The sequence below is a fragment of the Saccostrea cucullata genome, unplaced genomic scaffold (assembly GCF_032062105.1).
Source record: "Saccostrea cucullata isolate Sc308-1 unplaced genomic scaffold, CSIRO_AGI_Scuc_v1 ctg10457, whole genome shotgun sequence".
NCBI classification, from domain to species: Eukaryota; Metazoa; Mollusca; class Bivalvia; order Ostreida; family Ostreidae; genus Saccostrea; species Saccostrea cuccullata.
This window is the reverse complement of record NW_026924572.1, coordinates 1-16,733: the sequence shown is the minus strand read 5'-3', so window position 1 is coordinate 16,733 and position 16,733 is coordinate 1. Positions and strand designations below refer to the sequence as shown.

At 33.0% G+C, this 16,733-nt stretch overlaps 1 protein-coding gene across 1 annotated transcript; it reads left to right on the top strand.

The window, feature by feature from the left end:
• Window positions 1–6,383: 6,383 nt before the first annotated feature.
• LOC134266735 (fibroblast growth factor receptor 3-like) lies at window positions 6,384–16,030 on the top strand (the record flags this gene model as incomplete). Its single annotated transcript, XM_062748958.1, has 7 exons — window positions 6,384–6,448; window positions 6,533–6,832; window positions 7,278–7,559; window positions 7,917–8,270; window positions 14,870–14,974; window positions 15,080–15,110; window positions 15,942–16,030. Coding segments are annotated over exons 2-7 (1,120 nt in total), but the record flags the coding sequence as incomplete, so codon positions are not given.
• Window positions 16,031–16,733: the final 703 nt, after the last annotated feature.

Below are 16,733 nucleotides of genomic sequence, written 5' to 3'. Positions count from 1 at the left end.
TGCTAAACAAATTGTAACTATATCAACCATTGGTGCGTCATTTGCCTTTGTGTTTTGCATATTAATGACACTCTGCATGAAACGGAAAAGTAAGTACAATTAAACAAGATTTAAATGTGACTGGAATTTAAAAAAAGAAATTCCATTGCTGTACTTCTCATTTCTTAACTTTTATTTTGAAAATAACAGGACTAAAGCAGTTTTTTGCCCTGAAGAGCAAAGAGTTAGTAAGATTTATCACTTCTTTTTTTTATTAAAGTATATCTGAAGTTAGATAAATGAGAATTAAGATTAAAATTATGTTTTACCTTTTAACAGAGAAGGTATGAATGAGAAAAGAGAAATTCAAACACGACCTGACTCCTATGAGGAACCTGTAAATGCCCAGGGATTATCTTCTAGAAAAAGCGGTGAGCACTTGAATTAAAAATTTGTCTGAATGATGTATTAGCACTATTTCCTCTCTTTTACATTCCTTTGAAAAATTAAAACAAAAATAATTATCGTAATTTCATCTTAAAATACCTTTGTGGTAATTATTTACACAAGCAGTAATTAAAATGAGCGAGAGAAGAAAATAGCAAATTAGTAAGCATGTCGAAGTGTGTAATGACAATGTGATATTCATTGAATTAATACATTTATGAGCATGGATGCATTAATTTGGAGGACAGATGTATAGATATGAGGGGTAAATGTATGCAATAGTTGTGAGCTTTGTTCTTCGGAAAATATAGTTGAGTAATAAGTGATTCTGTGGCAAATATTATGACTATGAATGTAGTTTCTCGACTTATATTACTGGATATATTTTTTATTAACATATTTTTTTTCTTTTTTTTTCTTTTTTTTTTTTATAAAAGTATGATTTTTTTAAAATTGGCATTTCTGTTTGCAGATTATACATCCCTTGAAACTTACATGGAGATGGAATAGCAATTTTACAGAAATAAGATTAGGAAAGATTCATGTTTAACGTGGTCCGTGTTTGCCCCGCTTCTGATTTGTAATTCTTAGTGAACTATTGAGCTTGAATTCTGTTCATTCCCTAACAAAAAATACTATATAGTTTACTGTAGTAAATCAAAGTTCCAAAGTTTTCACATTGACATATAGTAAATCAAAGTTTTTACCATAGTAAACCAAAGTTCCAAAGCTTCACCATAATAAATCAATGTTCCACAGCTTTTACTATAGTAAATTAAAGTTCCAAAGTTTTTAGTAAATCAAAGTTCCAAAGTTGATACCATAGTATTTTAGAGTTCCAAAGTTTTTACTCTATTAAAATAAAAGTACTAAAGTTTTTATATGTTGTTTTATTAAGTTTTTTCATTATTAATCTGTTTTATGGTGGATGATATTTGTTTTTATCTCATACGTGTTGATGATACAGGCCGTTGGATAAACTTATGCTTTATCAACGGGTAGATGCTTTATCAATAGCACTTCCGGTTTTGACACGAAAGTTATTGAAACTTTTATTTGTGAAAATTGTTGCCCTTATAAAATGAATGATAAAGGGCATTAATATTGTTAAAAGCAAGAAAAAGACTGGTATATGTCAAAGAAGTGTCTTATTTTATCATGGAACCCGTGTATTGGCTACTTGAAGACAGACGTTACCCCCCCCCCCCCCCCCCCCCTTAAATCGTTTTCGGAGAAAGTAAATCCTACCATTTAAGTTGTTGTTACAAGACTCCTTTGACATCTTCAACAATGCTTTCTTATATTATACTACGTATGCCTACCTAGTAATGTAGGTGTAACTTACCGTGGATCAACAATGAATCTACAAGTAGGCCCCTAGCCTTGCCTAATACGTTTTGTACTGCCATCGTACAAAGAGTCCATTTTCACGATCCCATGGTCCTTACAACTTTCAGTCAAAAGTTCGTTTGATGTAAAGTGCCAGCAATTCTCACATAATGTTTTCAAAGACGCAGATAGCATAATTTCTAAATTTTGGTGAAGATTTACTTTCTTTCGAGGCATGCAAACATCAACGGTGCTACGTCATCAAGTTATACGTCATCAATTTGAATTTAGCAATCATTCATGTAGTTTCGCAGGGGAAGTCTCAAAGTTTTGTTAAAACGAAAGTCGTATGAGATAAATAGAACATCTATAATTGTGTGATTTGATATTGGCTTTATCCAACTCGTTGAAATGGTGTATATTCGCTCGGCAAGCCTCGCGAATATATACACCATTTCAACTCGTTGGATAAAGCCAGTATCAAATCACACAATATAGATATCCTCTATGTTTGCGCTGTTTTTGTTGTTCACGTTAATTTAAATATGCAAATTAATAATTTAAATGCTATATTTACATTTAACAGTAAAAACACAATCATGTTAACTGAAGTAAATGGAGCAAATATTTTGATTCTAAATGACAGAAATTTTATCTTATAGTAATTTTTTCTCCATAAAAAAATAAATATTGCTTATTTATCGGTGCAAGAGACGATATTTGCATTAAAAGAATGCTATGGAGATAACGAACAGTATTCAAACTCAAAGTGCATTTCTTGTACTTTATTCTTTTAGGGAACGGGTTCGGGTTTTAAAAACATTTTCTGAAGCTTTAATGAATTTTATTCTTAAAATTTCATAAAATGTACAGAATGGGGAGCAAAAATATAATTCCACGGGTTTTATAGTACTTAATTGAAGTTCCAAAGTTTTTGCCATAGTAAATCAAAGTTCCAAAGTTTTTACTATAGTAAATCAAAGTTCCAAAGCTTTCACCAAAGTAAGTCAAAGTTCCAAAGTTTTTACTATAGTAAATCAAAGTTCCAAAGCTTTCACCAAAGTAAGTCAAAGTTCTTAAGTTTTTACTATAGTAAATTAAAGTTCCAAAGTTTTCATTTTAGTAAATCAAAGTTCCAAAGTTTCACTGTAGTAAATCAAAGTTCCAAAGTTTTCACTATATAGTTAATCGAAGTTCCAGAGTTTTAACTTTGGTACTATAGTTATCTATAGTAAACTGTAGTTAACTATATTTTACTATAGCATTTTTTGTTAGGGTTATCTCAACATATTTCATTGCAGTGAAGAGAATTGCTGGTCTTTAACATACCAAAACGTCGTTTTGTAACGACAATAATTAAACTAGAACAGTTGTATAAGAACTACATTTGATGATAAGGAAAATATATAAATATCTGAAGAAGAAAACTACATTTGATGAGGAGGAAAATATATAAATAACTGAAAAAGAAATGATGAAAGTATAACTTAAAATTGAAATCTTTTTCTGATCACAATAATAAATGTAGGCCTTGTTTTTTCTCTGCGTTTGTCTTTGTGAAGACTGGAGTTTGAGATAATATTTGATGACTACTATTGGATTATTTATGTAAAGATCATTTAATTTTAGCGTATATATAGCCTAAATTTGCAGCCCTTCACCGGCAATGGTGACGTCTCGATATCAGTGAAATATTCTGGAGAGGGACGTTAAACAGTATACAATCAATCAATCAGAGTTCTAAAAATATTTTAATCGACTGAACTAACTTTTTCAACATACGGGGATGTATACTAAGTATTAGTACTAAGTGTAGTACCGTAAATCTGGAAATTTTTGCTGTAGAGAAATTTTTAGCAAATTTGCGAGTTCATTGCATTCGCAAAAATATTTTTCTTAAAAATAAACTACCAATAAGAAAATGTAAACAAAGCAGTGGTAATTCGCAAAATTTTGAAACGAAAAAATTAATCAACAGCGTTTTTACCCAAATTCGCAAAATAAAATCGACGTAAAAATTTCCAGATTTACGGGTATAATAAGTAAAAAAAAAATAATAAGTCACATGTTTCCTCAAAGGACATGACAAGAATTTTAAATTGTACTCTTAGTTTATTATTATATTAATTTTATTCATGCAAAGATGACTACCAAGGACTCGGAGAATACAATGTACACTGTAGGTAGATTTTCAATCAGAGAAATATCTGTTTTAGGAATTTTCTTTCATTTTCTTTATTGCATAATTATCATTGCGTTAAAGTTTTTCATTTTAAATGTTGAATTCGATGTTGGTGAGATACCTTTTTCTTTTACATGAAAAAATACATGACTTTTTGACTTGTAATGATTGATGTCACAGCGGGAAGTGAAACTAGTTGATAAAGTAAACAATATTAGGTTAAAATTCTACACCACTCTAAATCTAATATATTTCCTGTATTCACGTTTTTTAAATACATCATTTAATAAAATATTCCGTATTTGTGTTCTTTATACAGATTAGGTTTAAAATTCAAGTACTCTCTCTGAGCTTATTTCTATAAATGGAGATCAGCAAACATTGGTAAAGGTTATAGTATGCACTGTTGTATAAATTTATTTTGTGATTGAAACCTAAACTAGGTACTGGTTCCTGATTCACCCTTGTGTTGCTACATATATAAACAATCATACAAGTAATCCGGTCTCCATTATTTGATTATTGACACAAGATGAACTTAATACTTCATTAAGGCTTGGCTTAAAGACTACATATAGGTGCTATAATAATGATTTCATTACATAAAATTTGAATCAACTTTAAGCACCCTTAAACTATCTTTAAGTCTTTTAAATACACCCTGGTAATCCACTATTAAACAAGTTCTCGTTGGTGCTTAAAAATAGCTTAAAATCAGCTTAAATATGGATTATAGGTGCTTAAAAGTTGCTTCTAGATAATCTATAAACTGTCGGAAAGAAATTGAAATGTGTACTGTTTGAATGGATTTTGAACTTGAAAGAAATTTTTTATATTCAGCTCTATATATTTCATTAAATATATCTAATATTCAGTCGTATTTCTTTTTATTATACCCCTGCTTGAAAATTGGGAGACTTTATAGTAATCGGTATGTCCATCCGTCCGTCCGTAGGTCTGTCCCTCTATCTGTCTGTCAATCTGTCCCCCTTTTCTCCTAAATGTGTGCAGATATTGAGCTGCTTTTTGTGACTGAGTTTATCTTCATGATTTAAAGATCAAGTTTGCATTTCATTCCGCTTCTATGATATTTGACGATGTCAACCTTTTCAGTTTTTCAGGGTTTTAGCAATTTTTTTTTCTAAATGCTTGCATATATTGAGCTGATTTTTTTGGTATGTGACTTTTTCTTGATGAGTTAAAGATAAAGAATGTGTTTCGTTCGGCTTTATACGTTTTTTATGGAGTCAATTCTTTTTTAACATGAAGTAATTATAGTAGGGGACTAGTATTAATAAATTAAATGCACTATACCTCTTTTAAGAAATCGTTCATACGTATAGCATGCTCTTGCGTATCGAATCAACTGAGATATATCCACACCGTATGCAGGTGATGAAGGTATATTGCTGCATAAGTAAGGGAAGTTGACGATTGAAAAGTTAAAGTCATCATGTTTATCATATGGCTTGGTTGTTAGCTTACCATTAAAGTCTTTTACAAGTAAAATATTCAGGTATGAAACAGATGTGTCAGAGTCTGTGGTATCTTTTATCTCAAGCTCACCAGGGTATATCGTATCGACGTAGGAATGGAAATGACCATTGTTAATTGACAATACGTTGTCGATATATCTTAATGTCGAGTTGAAGGCCACAGCAAGTGTTTTCTTCTTTTCACGCATAAGAAAACAAATCTGTTACCTGTCGTCACGTGTGCAATGTATATGCATTAAGCTTATTATCTCCTTTCAAAAGAGTTTGGGGAAACGGAATCCTGTATGTGTTTGTGGGTTACCGGTATGTCCTGTGCAAAAATGAATTGACGTAATCATCGTTATCGATGTCGAATGTTGTCTTGATTTTTAGATATGCTCTTTGTGAAGGATTATTCCGATTTGCTGTGCCCTTGCTGCTTGTTGTCCTTAATAACAAATTGTTTAAACAAAAAACATGACTATATATTGATGAACATGAACATGACATGACAAATTGTTTAAACAAAAAACATGACTATATATTGATGAACATGACTTGAAGAAAAGAACACACCATTTTAATTTTTTTATCTCCAATAATACTGGGAGCAATGGGGCTACTTTTGTCGCTAAAGATGTAGACTGAAGTGACCAAGGAACAGCTTATAAAGGGGGCTCCATATGATGACACTTCAAAAAAAATATGGAAGACAACTTGCCTTTTTGAATTGCATTCAGCTAAATTCAACATGAAAGTATTACAAGTATGTTTATTATCGTTACAATGCATAAAATTATCATACCTGTTAAGTGTGCATATCATATTGAAGAACTTCCGTCATTTAAAACATTTCCTCGTATTTTTTTTCTTTAGCTGAATAGAGGAATAAATTATAAAGTCACTATCGTTTCTGTTCTACCTATTTAACACATAAGATTGGAAGGTTTTAATGGTGAAAGCAATATGTTTTTTCAAATATGGAAAGCGAACATTTTATTTTTTGAAATTATATCACTGTATCTACTAGTTGATCGTAAGTATATATAACACAGTAACATAGATGAAAATGATTCCATGAAAGTTGAATGCCAATTTAACTAAGTAAATTATTTCTTAGTTTCAGTGTCCCACAATTCTACAAGCGGAAAGGATGTTCACATGTGGATTCAAACCTGTACACTTTATGTAAATTGGACCGCCGAAAATGAAGTAAGTGGATGTGCTTTGGATACGTATCACTTAAAACTATTTCAGAATGACACAGAGAGAAGGGCAGTTGATACAACATCCCTAATGTATTCCAATGATGCAATCTTTTCCAATTTTGTGTATCGAGTCGAAGTCACGACGGAAATGACATGTAATGGCAATCAGTCTGACCAAGGGACAAGGATTAAAAGTATCTCAACATTCCCAGGTATTTATAATCTGTTGATCTGTCAGTCTTTTCTGTTGACTACAGTGTTTATATTGGTTTGAATTCGGGGTAAACATATAACTTCAGGCTTTTAATTGAAGTTTTAAGTATTTTAGAGTATTACTGTTAGGCACATGTATCGTCGTTTGAGCACTGGTATTTGCATTCCAAATAATAAATCTAGCTACAAAGGAAAACGAAAAAAATATGAATGAGTATCAAAAATCTTCAGTAAAAATGCTATTTACCTACATTATTATCACTCAACATATTTTAAGAAAAGAAATACCTAGTATATATTATAAACATTATAATATTGATTTTTAATGACTTGCAACTATATATTAAAAAAAAAACAACTTACGAATGAACAAGATATGTACAAAAATATATGAAAGGAGGAAAAAAGCCTCAACAATATAATCATAATCAATATATCCTTTAGAAATCCAAACAAAGAATATCACCAAAAGAGTATCAGAAAATACTGTATTAGAGTGTCCTTTTACGGGAGCTTACCAACCGTTGAGGTTTGAATGGCAGCACAGGATTGGAACAGATGAAACACTTGTGAGAAACGTTACTACGTCACAAGTCAGCCTCAGAAACGTATCCTACCGAGACATGGGGATGTATGACTGTACGGTACATTACAAGCTCTGTGGAAAGTCAAACGAATCGATGACGTCACAGAGTTCTATGAGTTCCATTGTCTTCCACGTTAAAGGTAAAAACAACTGAAAAGTTTCTTTTATTCGTGTAATGTTGGTTTCAGGAGGTCCGCTAAGGTAAGGATATCTTAGAAATATTTTGTGAACAACTTTATCCTTATAGTATCTTAAATTTATAAAACACAGAACTTTCAGATTGGTTACTGAGTATATTCAAACTTCAAATCTCAGTAAGAAAGAAGCTGCAAAGACGTTTTTCAGTCTATACAAATTTTTCATTCTTTGAGAAAAGGTTTATTTTAACTGTGTATATATAAGTTCATAGGCTTGTAAGAATAGTCTGTCATATAAAAAATTTATTAGATTTGAAAAAATGAAGCTAGCAAGCTAATTAAATTTCGATTTTTTTACAGGTCCTCCATTTATAGATACTTCTATTAAAAATCTTAGTATTAAACCGGGAGAAAACATAACAGTACCGTTACAAATATTATCATTTCCAGCACCTTATGAACAAGTAACCATCAAAAGCCAAGACAACAATTATGTTAATCACACAGTAAATTTCACTAATACAGTAGTGCCACTGAAAGCCTATGGAAAGACCATTGATGTGGAGGGATATGTGACGAGCTTAACAATGCTGAATGTTTCAGAAATGTGGTTTGGAACAAATACAATTACTGTGTCTAATAGCCTTGGGCATCATTCGATCAGTTTTAAAATTCAGCGTCCGGATGCAGAGAACCATATCTATAACTTCATAGGTAAATTACATTGCAAAAATGAACGATGTATATGGTGCCCAAATTTAATATAAAATTTACTTCGATTTTATTTTTTTATGAGTCAGGGATACTTAAAATCAATACAAACTCGAGTTTCAAGTCGTACGTGTAGCATACAAAAAACTTTCAATACTGACTGCATAAGAAAACTTAATTCCTAGACTTCGGGGTGTTGACGCAGGTGAAACATCTTTGTTTCATAGTGCCATTGTCCTCTTTATTTTACTTTTTGATGAGACACATATTTTGGGTTTCTCAGAGCAAAACATGGACACTGTTTAAATAATATTATATACCAGTTGGTATATCCTTCCTTATCCGCAACTCCACCTATATCTCACTGAATAAAATTTATGGTGTAGATTCTTTGTTACATAATGCCATTAAGCACCTCCTATTTTACTTTTTGATTTGATACGTATTTCGGGTTCCTCAGAGCAAAACATTGACTTTGCTATTAAAACCAAATGGGAGGCGGGGTATCATTTAGTGAGCTCATTGCTCACAGTATCTGTAGTTGTTAAATGGACTTTTGAGCTTGAATAATATTCATTTAATGGTTAGGATGTATGCTAAAGATTGTATCGCAAAAGGTTGGAATGCAATAATAATAGATAAATCATGCAAGAATTATTCCCAGCAAAGCATTTCATACATTTGTACAAACTATCCTGAATATTATAAATCTCCCTTCTTTAGAGCAGTACCTTCTATTTTGATATAGGAAATTGAACATAATTATGTTCCCCAAACGAAGTTGGGGAACATATTGTTTTTACTCTGTTTCTTATTATTATGTTCCCCAAACGAAGTTGGGGAACATATTGTTTTTACTCTGTTTCTTATTATTATGTTCCCCAAACGAAGTTGGGGAACATATTGTTTTTACTCTGTTTCTTATTATGTTCCCCAAACGAAGTTTGGGAACATATTGTTTTTACTCTGTTTCTTATTATTATTATTTTTCTTCTTCTTCTTCTTCTTCTTCTTTTTCTTCCTGGAACTTTTTTGTCCGGGAATGATCTTGTAAACTGTTCGTCCGATGTAGGTAAAACCTTTTTAGGGTTAGTAGACATGTTATGTAGATTTGCGGAATCAAGGTCATTTTGCGCGCACGTGCTTGCAAGAGCGTGCACGTGCAACACGTGAAATGACCAATATAATAGATATAGGCACAACTGTTCTATTTTTAGATGAAATGCTTTGAAACTCATAATGTGAGGATATATTAGTAGTATAGACATGACGACATGATGAAAATAGCAAGATTTCACGCACATGCACGTGCACTTCGCTCTGATTGGCTGCAACTAAAGTCTCAATATCTTTCTTGTTTTTTGACGAAATCCTTTGAAATTTTGAACATAGTCATGCATTAGGATATCCTACAACACGGAATAAAGCAATTATCATGAAAATACGTGCATGCACGTGCGCTGCAATCTGATTGGCTGAAACTTTAAACAGCTATAACTCCCTTGGTTTTCAACCAAACAGGATGAGATCTGGAACATAGATATATATAATGGACTTCTACAAGTAGTTATGGTCACCATGCACATGCATACACGTGCGTGTACATGTGCTGCAATCTGATTGGCTGAAACTTTAAACAGCTATAACTCCCTTAGTTTTCACCCAAACGGGGTGGAATTTAGAACATAGATAGATGTAATAGACTTCTACAAGAAGGTATGGTCACCATGCTCATGTATGCACGTGCTTGCACGTGAAATGAGTAAAATCAAACATACACTTGAATGAGCGTATTTTTCAAATAATTTTGGATTAAATACTTTAATATTCAGTGTATTAAAAATATAGATTGTGTAGACAAGATGATATGGTCATGACGCAAATGCATTCGCATGTGCACGCGTGCAATGCTAAAGTTTAAATGATTTTTGTACACTTCTTTGTAAATGTTGTTAAAATCTCAGATGCATAGAGTTTGTCTTATTTAATGAAACTTACAGGGAATATGGCACCAAAAGGGAGATGGGGAGCGTTTGGGGAACATCTGTAACGGTCCCCGTTACAATTAGCACTAGTTATTATTATTTTTCTTCTTCTTCTTCTTCTTCCTGGGTACTTTTTTGTCCGGGAGTGATCTTGTAAACTACACATCCGACTTAGGTAAAACCTTTTTAGGGTCAGTAGGCATGTTATGTAGATTTGCGGAACGAAGGTCTTTTTGCGCGCACGTGCTTGCAAGAGCGTGCACGCGCAACACGTGAAATGACCGATTTAATTGATATAGGCGTAACTTTTTTAATTTTTAATGAAATACTTTGAAACTTATAATATAAGGATATATTAGTAGCATAGACAATATGACATGGTCAAAATAGCAAGATCTCACGCGCATGCACGTGCACTTCGCTCTGATTGGCTGAAACTAAAGTCTCAATATCTTTCTTGTTTTTGGACGAAACCCTTTGAAATTTTGAACATAGCCATGCATTAGAATATCCTACAACATGATATATAGCAATTATCATGAAAGCACGTGCATGCATGTTTGCTGCAATCTGATTGGCTGAAACTTTAAATAGCTATAACTCCCTTGGTTTTCAACCAAACAGGATGGGAGCTGGAACATAGATAGATATAATGGATTACTACAAGAAGGTATGGTCACCATGCATATGCATACACGTGCGTGTACGTGAGCTGCAATCTGATTGGCTGAAACTTTAAATAGCTATAAATCCCTTGGTTTTCAACCAAACAGGATGGGAATTGGAACAGAGATAGATATAATGGACTACTACAAGAAGGTATGGTCACCATGCACATGCATACACGTGCGCTGCAATCTGATTGGCTGAAACTTTAAATAGCTATAACTACCTTGGTTTTCAACCAAACAGGATGGGATTTAGAACATTTATAGATGTAATGGACATCTACAAGTAAGTATGGTCACCATGCTCATGTATGCACGTGCGTGCATGTTAAATGAGCAAAATCAAAAAAAACACTTGAATGATCGTATTTTTTAAAATACATTTGAATTAAATACTTTAATATTTAGTATATCAAAATATATAGATTGTGTAGACAAGATGATATTTTCATTACGCACAAGCATTCACATGCGCACGCGTGCAATGCTAAAATTTGAATGAACTTGGTACACTTCTGGGTAAACGTTGTTAAAGTCTCAAATGCATAGAGTTTGTCTTATTAAATGAAACTTACAGGAATATGGCACTAAAAGGGAGTTGGGGAGCGTTTGGGGAACATCTGTAACGGTCCCCGTTACAATAAGCACTAGTTATTATTATTATTATTTTTCTTCTCGGGAAAATTTTGTCCGCGAATGATCTTGTAAAGTACACATCCGATTAAGGGGAAACCTTTTTAGGGTAAGTAGGCATGTTATGTAGATTTGCGGAACGAAGGTCATTTTGCGCGCACGTGCTTGCAAGAGCGCGCACGTGCAATACGTGAAATGACCAATATACTTGAAATTGCCGTTACTTTTACATTTTTCGATGTAATGCTTTGATATTTAGAATATATAGACATATTATAAATGTAGATAAGATGACATTGTCAACATGCCATTTTGTGTGCACGTGCTTGCAAGAGCGCGCACGAACAACACGTGAAATGACCGATTTAATTGATATAGGCGTAAATTTTTACCTTTTTGATGAAATGCTTTGAAACTCATGATATAAGGATATAGTAGTAGCATAGACAATATGACATGGTCAAAATAGCAAGATCTTACGCGCATGCACGTGTGCTTCGCTCTGATTGGCTGAAACTAAAGTCTCAATATCTTTCTTGTTTTTTGATGAAATCCTTTGAAATTTTGAACATAGCCATGCATTAGGATATCCTACAACATGATATATAACAATTTTCATGAAAACACGTGCATGCACGTGCGCTGCAATCTGATTGGCTGAAACTTTAAATAGCTATATCTCTCTTGGTTTTCAACCAAACAGGATGGCATTTCGAACATATATAGACATATTAGACTTCTACAAGAAGGTATGGTCACCATGCACATCCATACACGTGCGTGTACATGCGCTGCAATCTGATTGGCTGAAACTTTAAATAGCTATAACTCCCTTAGTTTTCCACCAAAAAGGATGAGATTTGGAACATAGATAGATATAATGGACTTCTACAAGAAGGTATGATCACCATGCACATCCATAAACGTGCATGAACGCATGCTGCAATCTGATTGGCTGAAACTTTAATCAGCTATAACTCCCTTGGTTTTCAACCAAACGGAGTGGGATTTAGAACATAGATAGATGTAATGGACTTCTACAAGAAGGTATGTCACCATGCTCATGTATGCATGTGCGTGCATGTGAAATGAGTAAAATCAAAAATACAATTGAGCGTATTTTTTAATACTTTTGGATTAAATACTTTAATATGTAGTATATTAAAGTATATAGATTGTGTAGACAAGATGATATGGTCATTACGCACATGCATTCACATGCGCACGCGTGCAATGCTAAAATTTGAATGAACTTGGTACCCTTCTGGGTAAACGTTGTTTAAGTCTCATATGCATAAAGTTTGTCTTATTTAATGAAGCTTATAGGGAATATGGCACTAAAAGGGAGATGGGGAGCGTTTGGGGAACATCTGTAACGGTCCCCGTTACAATTAGCACTAGTTATTATTATTTTTCTTCTTCTTCCTGGGTACTTTTTTGTCCGGGAATGATCTTGTAAACTGTTCGTCCGAGGTAGGTAAAACCTTTTTAGGGTAAGTAGACATGTTATGCAGATTTGCGGAATCAAGGTCATTTTGCGCGCACGTGCTTGCAAGAGCGCGCACGTGCAACACTTGAAATAACCAATATAATAGATATAGTCGGAACTTTTCTATTTTTTGATAAAATGCTTTGAAACTCATAATGTAAGGATACATTAGTAGTATAGACAAGATGGCATGGTCAAAATAGCAAGATCTCACGCGCATGCACGTGCGCTTCGCTCTGATTGGCTGAAACTAAAGTCTCAATATCTTTCTTGTTTCTTGTCATAATCTTTTGAAATTTTGAACATGGTCCTACATTATGAAGATCTACAGCATGATATATTAAAATTTTAATAAAAGCATGCGCATGCGCGCGTGCTGTAATCTGATTGGCTAAAACTTTAAATGGCTATATCTCCTTTGTTTTTTGACGAAATGCTTTGAAATTTAAAACATAGTCATGCATTACGATATCCTAAAATATGATATAGAAAATATTCATGAAATCACGCGCATGCACGTGTGCTGCAATCTGATGGGCTGAAACTTCAAATGGCTATAACTCTCTTGTTTTTCAACCAAACAGGATGGGATTTAGAACTTGGATAAATATAAGAGACTCCTACAAGAAGGTGTAGTCATTATGCACGTGCTTGCACGTGCGTGCACGTGAAATGAGTAAAATAAAAATACACTCGAATGAGTGCATTTTTTAATACTTTTGGATTAAATGCTTTGATATTGTTAAAATTTTAGATAGTGTAGACAAGATAATATGGTCGTTACGCACATGAACACGCGTGCAATGCCTATTTTTTTAATATATTTTGTATTTTTCTTGGAAGACCTTGATTAAGTCTAAATTCCATAAAGTATTTCTTATTTAATAGAGATAACAGGGAATATGGCACTAAAAGGGAGTTGGGGAGCGTTTGGGGAACATCTGTAACGGTCCCCGTTACAATTAGCACTAGTTACATGTATTTTTTATATGGAAAAAAGTTTGGAACGATATTTTCAAACAGTTTATTATACTCCCTGCTTGAAAAGTAAGAGGTTATATACTACTGTATATAGTGATCGGGGTGTCCGTCCGTCCTTCTGTCTGTCTGTGCGTTCGTCTATACGTACATGTACGTCCTTCCGTCTGTTACGCCTAGGGGTACGCATCCGCAACTCCTCTCGTCACTAAATGAAATTTGAGACTTTCACAGAATCCTTGTTGCATAGTTTGCAATTAGGCACCTCATATTTTATTTTTTGATTGGACACATATTTCGGGATTCCCATAGCGAACCAATGACCTACCATTCTTCGTACGATATTGAAGGGTACCCATCTGTTACCCACACCTCCACCTATACAACTGAATTAAATATAATACTTTCACAGATTTTTGTTACATAATGCCATTGTGCATCTCCTATTTTACTTTTTGATCTGATACTTATTTCGGGTATCCGAGAGCAAATCATGGACTTTGCCATTATAATCATATTGAAGGCGGAGTATCATTTAGTGATCTCATCTAGTGCTCACAGAACCATAATTTTTAAATTGCCATAAGCTGATTCGGGGGATATAATTTAGTCGTACATTAATTTTGTCTGTTTTTGTTCGGAAATTTCCTAAATTATCAAAAATGCAAATTTTGGGTCTAACTGCTTGACAAGCATTTTTGATGTTTATAAAAATACGTACGATTATATTTTACTTCAACCACTTAATATACTCAATTTTTATACATTATAACGAAAATAGAAACAGTATCACTATTGAAACATAACAAGATCAGATTCAGTCCAAGTAATTTTTTTTGTATATTTCAGTTAGAGTACTGAAGGAAAATATGTATCTCTTGGCTGGAATTGGAGGAGGGATTCTTGTTTTATTCATCATTGTCATTGTATTGGTAGTTACTTGCAAGAAGAAAAGTAAGCCTGAAATATATTTTATTATTTTGAAAGACTATAATAAGATTTACATTTGTATTTTGTATTGAAAGACATATATTCAAGTGCATAATGTTTTATTTTCAGAAGGAAAAAACCTTTCTTTAAACGACAATACGTGAGTATTTTAGAAAGTCACATTTCTGTAGAAGGAAAATCAAAGAATGGTTGTATCCCTGTCAAAAACCTAATATATTAACTAAGTATTTGAAAATCAGAAAAACAAATTAAAAGTAATGGCCACCAAATAAGGAAGCTTCCTTTTAGAATAAGGGTGTTTTGTTTTACAGTTCATTTAAGAATTAGCTAGACATCACCATCTTTATGTAATGTGTCATACATATTTGGCTCATGCATGGACTTAATGATTCAGGCTGGAGTTCATTTTTGTGCCATCACTTTCTACGGCAATCAAGCAAGAGTTATAATACTAAACAACTGTGATATAATTTCTGTGCTACACGAACGTAGAGTTCTACAAATGTTGGTTTTAAAACATTTCTTTTTTAGCGCGCTCTAGAGCATGCTCTATGTATATACAATTTCTAAAACAAGGTAAATTATTGACGAACAAGTTGATGAAACCAAAATATCAGCACTCTCGCTTAAAATCATCATTTCATAAGTTCTATGGCCGATACAATGACCTTGTCTGCAAAAACAGTTTATCGTTAAGTCAAATGCTGACTGACGTTTTTCATACTAATTATTAGTACATTTGTTTATACCCTGAATTGACGTTTTTCCCGATCACAGTTGGAACATGGCGGGTGTGAACGGTCGGCAGAGAATGCTCACTCCTCAATGACATCTGATCCCACCTCTGATATTTCGGAGCTCCGTATTAGCTAGATGCTTCTATTTTGTATTGTTTAATATACTTTTGAGCCTGAATACTGCTCCATATGTCCATATATTACCAGATAAAGTACAGAATCTTTTTTTTTAGTTACGAAAACAAACAATCAGAAATTTCAAAAGGAGGTGAACGCTTGTATTCAAGACCCTTTTCGTTGTTCAGTAAGAAAAAAGACCAGGGTACGTATTGAAGCTCTTAACATTTCATATCAAAAAATATAATGTTGATAGTGATGTTGATGATGTGATCTTGTCAAAATTGTGAAGTTGAGGGTAAACTGTGGAAATATCGATTTTTTTAAAAGGTTAGATTTAACATCTGTTTATACATGTAACTAAATATTAATATTTGTTTCGATTATCGTAGTTTGTCTGTGCTGTCGGATTAATGATTAACTGAAAATTTAATCTGATTTTTTATCCTCTTCTTTGATTTTTTTCCAGTTATACTGAGTACCACTAATGGTATAAGGATATATTCTTCTCCAATTATATTTTATAATGTTTGTAACATACTGATGAAATTACTTGTAAGGAAATAATGATTCTTATGTAAAGCAAAAAAATTTTTCCTGTGAACAATTGTTTTTCTTTTCATGTTTCTACTTTGTGATTTCAAATAGGTTTGCAAAGAATTTTTCAGTATAAAATAGCAAAATTGTGACCAAATCATTAATTAAAATTTCATGTTAAGACGTAAAAAAGATATAGATAGTTGAATATTTTGATTGGGGGGGGGGGGTTACAGGATAGGGTTTTTAAATATACCTGGTGAGTAAGCATTTTCATAACTCACTCAGATATAACTTTAACCTAGAGTGAACTCAGGGCGGCTTTGTCTAACGTCTGATAAAGTTGAATATTAATGCGAAAGTGAAGATAT